Source organism: Stegodyphus dumicola, chromosome 4 (genome assembly GCF_044657685.1).
Source record: "Stegodyphus dumicola isolate Sdum_Otavi_A_Nest chromosome 4, ASM4465768v1".
NCBI classification, from domain to species: Eukaryota; Metazoa; Arthropoda; class Arachnida; order Araneae; family Eresidae; genus Stegodyphus; species Stegodyphus dumicola.
In genome coordinates this window covers 204,448,369-204,460,578 of record NC_140771.1, presented here as the reverse complement: position 1 = coordinate 204,460,578, position 12,210 = coordinate 204,448,369, and the positions used below count along the sequence as shown (strand labels likewise).

Genomic DNA, 12,210 nt, shown 5'->3' with positions numbered 1-12,210 from the left:
TATCTCTATTGAAACTATTTGGTAAGTCATATTTTTCCGCAACATCAAAAGCTAGTTTTCTAACTACCTTAATTGTTAAACCAAAAAAACATTCTTCTAAGTGAAGGATGTGCTCAGAAATAATTCTTTCCATATCTGCAGAAAATACTGGAGATTGCTTTAACATTAATGTAAATAAAGTTTTTTTCATTTGCATGTATCTTGATAGTTGCCTTAAGAACACCATATACACGAGTGCATTCATTTAAACCGTAATCACCATTTTTGTACGTGGCAACAGCAAGCAATAAATCATTTTCAGACCATAATCCATAACGTCCTCTTTTTTGACACCGTAACCCTGAAAATATTTTTTTAACCCTAGAATACTACCCATTCGTCTCCTGGACGAAAGCCCATTACAAATAACCTTGGTCTGCCTTCCTTGAAACAGGAAATGGATGGGCTACTCAATACCTTTATATGACCTTGGCTACTACAGATAAGAACTTTCCTTTACAGAAATATTTCCGTAAGGAAATATTTCTGCATTAATGCTTGATATTGTACAGAAACGTCAAACTAACATAACCTTGCAAAATTATAATTGCAAGTTGTAGATAAATAAGCAAGTTTTGTGATGGTATAATAAGACATGTAATTACTTACGTTTAGAGAATTAACTGCTTTCACACTTATGTCGAAATAACAGATTTTCTCCTGAGCCAAACGAATAACACTTCTCTCAATGTAACCACGAGGTGTTTCTTTACAAACACAATTGCATTAACCTCTTCTACATCTACGTATAACAAAATGCCTATCTCAAATCTCACAGATATCATCAGTCTTTGTATATCATGGTCCAAACAAGGCTACGGTCCAAATTAAGCTACCTTCCCCTAGACCCTCAGTAGAAAAGTGGCTGACATTCTTACACTGATAGAAACAAAATAATGAAGCACATTTTTGCAGTAAAAATTCACATTAATTTGTATAAAAACTTTATTAAAATTGAATTTTAAACATTGATAAAGTCATTTAATAGATATATGATTAAAGAAGCAAATGGATATTCCGGATAATTACCCCCTGATTCTATAAAATGGCTGAAGTATGATTGGTTTTTTTTTTTTTTTTTTTTTTTTAACAAAAACTTTTACTTTTTTTGAATTTGTACTCCCTGCCAAACAATAATAATAAGAAAAACCAAATAATAAGAAATTCCAAATAATAAGAAAAACCATACAAAACCAGATGATTTCTGTATGGAAAATCCCAAAGAACTCTTATTCCATATTGGGAAAGTCAATGTGATATCAACCATCAATTTGCTTTACAATTGTAAAGTGGTGTGGTGTATTTAATTACGGTGAAGCACACTAGGACTATCTGCCTAAGGGGAGGGATGCCTTCGTGGAGCACTTTCTAAGGGAAACTGACTCGTATACACGCCACACATGGGGAAAACCACGAAAACACCCATGCAGGCAGCCCGTTCGCGGGATTCGTACCTCGGATCGAACTAGCTCAGTACTGATTTAAAATCATGCCTTTTGGGATAGGCAATACCACTGCAACATTTCAGACAGTGATGAACAAAGCACTTGCTAAATACAAGATTTCATTCGAGCCTACCATGACATAGCAGTTTATTTAGGGAGCTGGAATGAATATTTAAAACATCTTAAAATCATTTTTTCAAAATTGTTACAACTAAAGTTTTCCCATTATTGCAAAAAATTTTCCATTGCTAAAACATATTAAGTATCTGGGACATACTATCGGTTACGGCAGTCATAGTATTGATCCAGAAAAAGTGAAGATTATCCCAAAACTAGCTGGACCTCAAACAAAGAAGTCATTGAAAGGTAGTCTAGGCCCATGTAATTATTATAAAGATTACATTCACATTATGCAGAAACAGCTTATCCATTAACAGAGCTCACCAGAAGTCCCAGAGAGCTGTGCTGGACAGAAGAACACAACAAAGCATTTGAGAAATTAGATAAGTACAGTCAAAAGTCATTAATTTGGACACCCATAATCTGGAATGATCTATAATCCGGACCTCAAAGCTAAAAACTTTCTGCGCAAGCGCCGCATTGACACATGCGCACAGGCGTTTTACGCGTGCACGTAAGACCTTTACGACTACGCATATGCGTGTGCGCAGAATACGTTTTTGCCTTCGCATTTAATGTATAACGGACGGTATAAGATAAATTTATCTAATTATCTATTTCAGTTAATGTTGATGATTGCGTTGTTCCTTAATCTTCGAATTGGATTTGGCTTATTATTTTTTGCAGACTGTAAGAGCAATTTTATAAAAGTAAACTTGAACTTTCGATTATGTCAAATAGAATTTCCGATGCTGGAGCTCCCAAAGGATCTACAAAACAAAAGTATGTTTCGATGTCCATCAAACAAAAAGTGGAATTGCTGCAAAAAATGGATAAAGGATATCCGTCTCAAAATTATGCAAGGAGTATAACATTGGAAACTCAACTGTATATGACATAAGCAAAAAGAAAAAGGAACTTTTTTATTTATTTATTTATTTATTTATTTTTTTTTTTTTTTGTAGATTCCGACACTCCACTTGCAATGAATAACAGAAAAAGGGTTAGTTATGCTAAAAGTGACGATCATCACAAAGTGATGATTGAATGGGTCAGACAGCGTCGCAGCAAGGGCGTGCCATTGATGGGTCCAATGGTAATTAATGGCTCAAACCAAAATATTTCATGAAGAAATGAACTTAAACGGAGAGTGCACATTTTCGACAGGTTGGTTAACAAAATTTTAAAATCGCCATGGTATAAGACAATTAAAAATTTCTTGTGAAAAATCTTCAGCTGATACTGAAGCTGCTGAACAATTTGCAGATGAATTCATTGAATTCATTACTAGTGAACAATTATCTGCAGAACAAATTTACAATGCTGATGAAACTGGTCTTTTCTGGCAATATGTACCGCGAAATACCTTGGCAACCTCTACAGAAAAGGCTCCAACTGGTGTCAAAGATTCCAAAGCGAGACTAACAATTTTAGCGTGCGCAAATGCTGCAGGAACACACAAGTGCAAACTTTTCGTAATCGGAAAACATGCACGACCTCGAGCATTTGAAGGAGTAACAATGTTCCCTGTTATATATCGCGCAAATAAAAGAGCATGGATGACACAAGTGTTGATGAATGATTGGTTTGAAAATCATCTTATACCGGAGGCTCGGCAACATTTGAATTCGGTTGGTTTACCTGATGACTCAAAAATAGTCCTGATTGTTGACAACTGTTTGGCACATACTTCACTTAAAGTTTTAGTGAAAGATAATGTATCCATATTATTGTTCCCTCCAAATTGTACGTCTATCATTCAGCCTATGGATATGGGAATAGTGCACGCGCTGAAATGCAAATATAAAGCAGCATTTTTAAAATCTATGTTAAATTTCTTGAACAGTGGCAAGACTATTCAAGAGTTTTGGAATCTGCCGTGTGCATAAAATCTGCCGTGTGGAGCATCGCAAGATCGTGGGAGGATGTGTCTCCAAGTACGTTAAAAAATGCTTGGCATAATTTATGGACATCTACCATATTTCATGGTGAGGAGGATGAAGATTATAGCCGCGAATTTGAAAGTTTTCGGACATCACAAACTAAAGGTAAAATTTTTCAGTTATTGGATTTTGTAAAGAAATGTGGAGAAGCGGTAATAAATGAAGATGATATAAGAGAAGTTTTTCATTGCGACGACAATGCCCCAATCATCAATCAATTAACGGACAGCGAAATCTGTAGTATGGTTCTAGATCCAGAAAATATCGCTTCCGAAGTGACGCGGAGGTTATTGAAAACGAAACAATTTCGAATGACAAATTAGTCGGTATTCTCGACACCACAATTATAGGACTTCAACAGCAGAACTTTGTAACTGAACAAGAAATTATGTCCGTTTATAGAATTAAAGAGAAAGTATTATCACATAAAACGAAGCAACTTAAACAACTTACATTGAAAGAAATGTTTAATAAAGTAAACAAATAAATATTAAGCTTTTTTTTTTTTTTTTGTAAATTTTGATACTCTTTAGATCATAATTGTTCTTTATTTCATAAATTACGGTTTCATATTTTTAATTTTAGAATTTCTGCGTGCCATCTTACGAGATTTAAACTGTTGATCTATAATCCGAAATCGCCAAAGTCCCGACGAGTCCGGATTAAAGACTTTTGACTGTATCTTGTGGAGGCACCCAGTCTTTATACCCCTGTTCCAGGACTACCTTTCATAATTCAATGTGATATATCAATGTGATACATAGGTGTTTGTGCCTGTTTATCTCAATGGAAAAATGGAAAGTTGTACCCAATTAGACAACAGGCGTGGCCAACCATCGTAAGGGAAGCCTATGTTGTGATTTGGAGCCTGAAAAAGTTCAAAACATGGATCTTTGGATCACCCACGAGACTGATTACTAATCACAATTCATTAACTTTCATTACAAAGAATGCACCATGATGATATAAGCTACAAAGATGGGCTCTAGCATTACAATTGCCCTGGTGCTAAGTTGAACAATGCTGATATGTTGTCCAGACTGGAGATCATCAAGTGACTTGTGTGAAAGTAAAGAACTCTTTATAGACATTTATAAACTCTAAGGATTACTTTTGTGTGTGTGTGTTCTTTTGCAGCCATTATATGACACCCATAGGCATTTTAAATATTATTCTATGGCATTTTAGAATTGATTCCTAATTATTAATCACATGTATGTTATAGCTTTAGAAGTCTCATAGTAGATCCAGAAGCATTCTGTACAAATATTTTATTATGTATCTTTCACCTTCATTATGGATTCATTTGTTGGCACTAATATGTAAGTAACTCCTTTATTTGATGTCAGCATTTTTTGGTCATATTTTCAATAGGCTTTCACTCTATTTCAATCAAGTATGGACAGTGTAATGTATTGGTGATGCCTACTAATGAATACATATAGGGCACTAGCTTTCAGTCTGATAGGTGCCTAAAGTTTAGTTTTCTAAGAGGAAGACCTAGAGAAAGGTCATAAAAGGCGAAGGCTCATGGGAGGCTTTAGTGCATACCAAATTGCCCTGTATTAAATAATGTACATACAATGAAGAAAAGAAAAAAAAAAGGGACAGTTCTATATCTCCCATTCTACTGGGGCGATAGATGAAATTCAACTTGCATTTTTCATGTCTCGAAAGTGCGACTTAGGATATGTATTAGATTTACATATAGCATTGATCTAATATAGGTATTTTGACACAAAAATCGGACTTTTTCTGAAATGACAAGCCAATTTTTTTTCCATATTTCAATTCTATGACTCAAATTATGCCAAACTGCCAAGTTTTGTAAAAAATCGCATGAGTAGTTTTTAAAAAATTAGCTCTCAACATTTTAGTTCCTCAATGAGATTAAACTTATTTGATTCTTTCTTTCACATTTCAAAATTTAGGTTCATTCCAAATAAAATTTGCCAATTTTTTATGATTTATTTTTTTAATTTGTACTTTTAACGATTTTTATAAATTTTCCAAAAAATTTTGAATTATAACCTATAAAAGTTTTGCAATCATCTTAAAGTAGACGTATTTCTAAGCACATCTGCAAAAAATCAGAGCATTTTACTTACTACAATCAAAAGTCGTTAATCCGGACTCGTCGGGACTTCGGCAATTCCGGATTATAGATCATCAGTTTAAATCTCGTAAGATGGCATGCAGAAATTCTAAAATTAAAAATATGAAACCGTAATTTATGAAATAAAGAACAATTACGATCTAAAGGGTATCAAAATCTGCAAAAAGAAAAAGCTTAATATTTATTTGTTTACTTTATTAAACATTTCTTTCAATGTAAGTTGTTTAAGTTTTGCTTCGTTTCATGTGATAATACTTTCTCTTTAATTTTATTAAACAGACATAATTTCTTGTTCAGTTACAAAGTTCCGCTGTTCAAGTCCTATAATTGCTGTGTCGAGAACACCGACTAATTTGTCAATCGAAATTTTTTCGTTTTCAATAACCTCTGTCACTTTCTTCGCTATCGGAAGCGAATTATAATGACGAGGAACTTGTTTTAAATCATATCAAAGACGGAGCATATCGAGATGAAATACTACATTTGGTAAGGAATTATAAGCCAAATAAAATAAAAACATCTGCGCTGAAGATAAGGATAGTGCTGACAGATCAACTTCCAATTCATTACGCGCCCGCCTTGGCGTTCCCCCCGCCGAGCAGCGTGAAATTGATAAACAGATTTCGGATTTCAAAACATACTTTCGCTTTAGATCCTTTACATATTAACAAATATATATCGGAAATTCTATTTGATATAATCGAAAGTTTAAGCTTACTTTTATAAAATTGCTCTTACAGTCTGCAAAAAATAATAAGCCGGATCCAATTCAAAAATTAAGGAACAACGCAATCATCAACATTAACTGAAATAGATAATTAGATCATTTTAGCTTATACGTCCATTATACATAAAACGCGCACGCGAAAACGTATTCTGCACTTGCGCACACTCATATGCGCAGTCGTAAAAGGTCTTACGCGCACGCGTAAACGCCTATGCGCATGTGTCAACGCGGCGCATGCGCAGAAAGTTTTTAGTTTTGAGGTCCGGATTATAGATCATTCCGAATTATGGGTGTCCGAATTAACGACTTTTGACTGTATTTCCTAAGATACATGTGAATTTATATTTTGGCACGTTTTGAAATTAGGTATATTTATTATAAGCGATAGTAATAAAAATGTGGTTTACGCACTTTGAGAGTATGAGTGTATGAAAGTATGAATTTTTTCTGCTCATGGACAATGAAGAAAAAGGAAAGGAAAATATGTTGCCATACATTAAGAAGTTCGATAAGTGAATTATTCTTGGCGCAAACTGAAAAAATTCGCAAATATAAATTTTTAAATTTCACACCAAAAATTACAAAATTTTATATCTAGGCATAATTTGAGTCATAGAATCGAAATATGGAAAAAAAGGTACGTCGTTTCAGAAAATGTTCGATTTTTGTGTCAAAATACCTATGTTAGAATAAAGCTACATATAAATCTAATACATACCCTAAGTCGCGCTTTCGACATGGAAAACGCAATTTGAATTTCGTCAATCGGTCCAGTAAAATAAAAGATATAGAACTAACTTTTTTTTTTTGGCGCAGTGTACATATTTCAGTAATCAGTAGTGTAGTTTTGCATGTGCAATAAACATTTAAAAACATGAAGTGTGGATAATTTCTTGATGAGGCGAGAAGAAGACCGAGTGACATTACAGCATCATTATACGTAAACTGCATGCCTTTCATCAACTAGGATTTAAGCCTGGACTTGGAAATGAAGTAGTGGATTCACGTTTCATTGACAGTCACTACGGAATTCCAAAGAGTGTTCTCTTCATCTTCAAACTGCCAGAGGAGAAAACTGGTAGTTTTCATGCGCAAGATTTTGTTCTCATCTGTTAATGTGTAAGGAATCCACTGGGAACATGTCATGCCACATCACTCCAAGTGTTTTTTTTTTTTTTTTTCCCTACACTACCAACACTAACTGAAAAAAATGACAAAAGTTATTTGCTAGTGATGCACCTATTCTGGCGAATAATCACATTCACATGATCATTATTTGTCAAAGTAATGGATGCTCTCCTGCACACTAAAATCATCCAAAATGTGCCTTAAGATGTTTAAGTCACTGGTATTTTCATATAGAACATTCTTTCTTGATGAATAATAAGATAAATTTCACCGAGAAAACAATTCCAATATGATTTAAACATAAAAACTTAAAATTCTAATTTTAATTATTATAAAAACAAATATAACTAAATTAACTATATTTTTTACTTCAGTATCAATGGCTACCATAATGCTGAATTTGCAATGTCTATTTAGTCAAGTCTGATTTCTGAATTTTTGTTAGTTAAGTTGCTTCTGTTCTTTAAATAAATTTCCAGTGTGAAAATATTTGCTCACATTTATAATGCAGACAAAATGGCAGTCATTTTTTTTAATTATGGATTATATATCAATATTACCAAACTTACTGATTTCTCCTTGAAATTATGTTACATTTTTTATTTTTTAAAAATAAAGTCTGTGTTCGTTACTGAAACTTTGTTTATTTATATTTATTATACTTTAATTTTAGAACTCAAAAGGGTAACTTTGAAATTATGAAATGGGTCACGCAGTGACCCATGGGTTATAAGATGGCTGAAGCCTGTCCTAGAGAGACACTCTTCCCCATACTTGGAGTCTCAGCAGAGGCGGCTTAAGCGGCTGCTTAACCCAGATGACCGCGAGTACACGGTCATCTGGAAGTACAAGCTTTTTCTAATTAAAGAATGAATATCAACTGAAACTGTTTACTACAATTAGTACAATAAAATAGTGTAGTCATTACTCCATTTTACGAGTATTTAAAAGTAACAAATCATAAAAAATGTGTCACTTTAAATTTTGTCACGTTCTATCTGGACTTGGGATTATTCTTATTTTTTCCTATTCTTAAAAATTATGTATTGAAACATCCCCAAAACAACTACACCTGTATTTCCAAGCAATTTTGCGCTTGAAGTTTTTAATTACTTCTTGTGAGTTTTAATTAAGTCTTCTCACTAAAATTTTATAATTTCACTTTCATTTTAAATTCTTTGGATTATATGCTATTTGTTTAAAGGTAAAATTTTGATTTGAATTCTTCACTGAAGTCTTTTTTTATTATTTCACTTACGGTTTCAATTCTTTAAATAGAATTCTCTTTATTTAAGGTACATGATGATTCTAATTAGAATTTGTTTTTTCCTTGCTTTGGGGAGCGGTCAGAATTTTCGGGTGAACTATTATAATTAAAATAACTGAAATGGTTCACTCTGTTAATTCTAGATACAGAAAAGCAAGGATTTTAGTGGAAAAACGATTTCAATTGATTTAAATGTTCCTCCTCCTGATGATGTGGCACTGAAGTTGATGGAACTCCTCTTATATTATGTTTGCTTTTCTTTAAATTTCATTATTTTTTTTAATTGGAGTATTGTTTGTTTGAAAAGATTTAGTTTTAACATTTTTTAATTCTTTATTGCATTTATAGAATCATTTACAATTTATTAATTATGAATTTCAATTTTTAGTCTTTGTGAAACTTTAGTTCTAAACTTCTTACTTTATGTCTTTATATGTATACAAAGATATGCAAGTTTAAAAAAGAACTTACTTCAAAATCATTTCATTCTTAAAGAGAACTTTCACTACAGATGCACTGTTCAAAACTTCTCCAGTCATTCTTGAAATCTGTGATCTCAATCTCTGAATTAAACTTCTATTAAAGTTAACAGTTTCATGATAAAAAGGTAAAAGATATAGAAAATAAATATATCACTATTTCTATTTCATACTCTTTTTCATCTGTAATGGCAGATTAAATTTCAGCATTTATTTTAATAATATTATTTTCATTTAAAAATAGGCAAGTATCTTCTAGGAAATGAAATTTAATATTATCCAATTTCACTTTCCTTTCCAGTTTAGCAGTGAGTCTCATAATTGGTGCTCTTATCATCCCAAGCTTCTTTTTAGTGCTTTTTTCTTAGCCATTTTAATAATCAATATTTAATCACTGATTGAACAATAATAAATATGTAGACATCATCAATCTAAAGGTTACTGGTAATCGTGGGACCTTCAGTGCCATTTTGCAAACTCTTATTTGTCCTATATACTTAATTATACCTTCATCACCTAAAAATAAGCTTAAATTCTTATTATTCCCTTTTTTTTTTTTTTTTTTTTTTTTTTTTAGTTGAGAAGAAATTTTGCTTACATTCTTTTAATCTAGACCTTTCCTTTATTAAACCACAGGATAATTGGAGCTCTTTTGTCATTTTATTTATCACAGATTCTATTTACACTATTTACAATCCATTAGCTTACACCAAAACATTGATCTTTTTCTCTGTCACTGCTGCTACACACCTGTATCAAAAAAATACAATGCCAAGGGGGAGATAAAGAATAAAGACAAAATTAGAAAGCTGTGCCTTCTCATGATTAACCACTGGAAACTGTTACAGCTCATTTTGTCAACATAATTTTGCAAATTAATAAATGAATATGCAAAAAATATTTAAGTAATAGTTCCTTTATTTTTTTCATAAATTTTTTAGGTTCTTTTCAAGCCAAAACAAATATAGAAGTCTATTTCAAGGATTATTCATTGAACAGAAGGGGGTAGCCTTCATGAAAGACACATGGGAAAACCATGAAAATGGCCATGCTGCCAGCCCGTTCACTGGGATTTGATCCAAACTGCTAACATGCAGCAACTTTATTGTTTACACACTGGTTAGCTCTTGGGTTTACCATGAAGTTAAACTAGTGACCCAAATTCACTGATATTGCAGCAATTTTGTTCTTTTTTATGAGCACTTCCAGTGAGTGGCAATAAAACTAATCTTCCCAAAATTTTGAATTAAAGTGCTTAGCAGTTTTCAAGGCTGGGATTTGAAAGATTCAAAGTTTTTAATCTTAAATAATTTTCAGGATTTGCAAAATTTTTAACGTCCCATGACTAAAATAAATGCTGCTTGTCCATAATACTTTATAATGATATAAAGACAGTTAATTGGACCCAAAGGGAACTGATGGGTTTTGATATACAAAATGACAGATATAAAAAAGTTTAAATAGACACATTAATAAATATTAATCCACAACTGAAAATCAAAAAAAAATTCTGACTAAATTTTATGTTTATAGTTGTAACACATAAAGTAATTAAAATATTTAAAAGGATATTTTCTTCTTCAAGAGCTTTTACTTTACAAGCACTGTCCTTCAGTGCATTAAAATTTTGCTCCTCTTCATGATTGTCTTTGTCCCTCATTCTACCAGCAGGAAGTGAAATAAACTAAAAAGATAATGAAAAACATTCAGCATACATTAAAATATTGACAATAATTACTTGGTTTATTGATTACTTTTCCATTGTTTAAATGTTTCCATTTTCAGTTTTTTTCACAATTCATATTTGATGTTTCTTTAAAAAAATTTTTTTTCAAGGTTCATTTTTAAATGCTTTATAAGATACTTCATTCAACTAAATTCTACTAACTTTCTCAAAGGAGATAATATACTCAATAATCCATTAGTAAATGTATGTATATACTCAGTGGCTTTTTGTTTCAAAGTTTATCCATTTTTTTAAATTCAGATAAAAGCTAATTTAATATGCATTCGATCCACCCCTTTTTTAAGTTTTAAACACTGTTCATTATAATTTGTTGCTTGGTTTGATCAGAGTTTCTCCTAGTTGTATATGACTGTAATTAGTTAGTTTGGCGTTAGGCTTTTTACACATTTTTAGTTTGTCAGGTTCTTGTGTGTGTGTGTTTCTTCTTGAGTATTGTAATTTTGCTGTCTTAAGTTTGGCAAATGCATGTAGGGAAAAGGTCTGAACATTTGAGAGCCACTGAAAGTTAATTAAAATTGAAAATTTATTTCGAAAATAACTGTCCTGAATCTCAAATGTCTCAGACTAAAACATGTATTGGGAACTCATTGATCAACTTGGCTTAGGGCATCAAAACACTTTTCCCTTGATTAGTTCTGTTTGAAGGAGGAGATCAATATTTCATTTTTATTGTGTATTGCTTTCAGTATTATATCAATATTTGTAATTTTTACTTGTACTATCTTTGGGTACGACTATCTTTGAGAAACAAAATGGTTAGGACCTTCATAGGAAAGAAACTGTAAACTTGCATTTAAGCTCCGACTACTTCCTATTCTTTTCATAATATATATATATAGGATGTGTCATAATTGTCGGGATGGCAGAGACGTGACAGAATACATCACTGGAATTTTAACCTAGAAGCATGACTTTTATGTATAAATATTTACATGAGATTGATATTATACGATTTAAGAAAATAACTCCAATGAAACACAGGTGTTCAATACCTTACAAATTAAATCAGCCATGCTGGCTTAACTTGAAATTACAACTCAGGCGTAAACGCCCTACCACACTTTATGCAGACAACTCTCGTCTGTCTCACTTGCTATATTCTTAATGCAAGGTAGGCAGCTGATTGGCTGACTGCAGCCAGATAAGAGACAGGATGCAAATAAAATGTTTGAAAAACAACATGTTAAAAGAAAAATGTT

General features: G+C 32.2%; 1 protein-coding gene across 4 annotated transcripts in view; it reads right to left on the bottom strand.

Moving 5' to 3' along the window:
• LOC118200378 (zinc finger CCHC domain-containing protein 8 homolog) overlaps positions 1–12,210 on the bottom strand; it is a 111,817-nt gene that overhangs the window by 70,522 nt on the left and 29,085 nt on the right. For 3 of the 4 annotated variants that reach the window (XR_015040857.1, XM_085815912.1, XM_085815911.1), the window contains exons 2-3: positions 10,839–10,948; positions 9,257–9,355 (exon numbers count right to left, since the gene is read on the bottom strand). Coding sequence is in view for 2 of the 4 variants with exons in the window: in XM_085815912.1 (XP_085672038.1) it covers positions 9,257–9,355; positions 10,839–10,924 (185 nt within the window). In the remaining 2 variants the exon portion in view is untranslated. Of the gene's footprint in view, positions 1–5,655; positions 5,752–9,256; positions 9,356–10,838; positions 10,949–12,210 lie in introns of those variants that run through there. The other variant, XM_085815913.1, reaches the window with a different exon arrangement.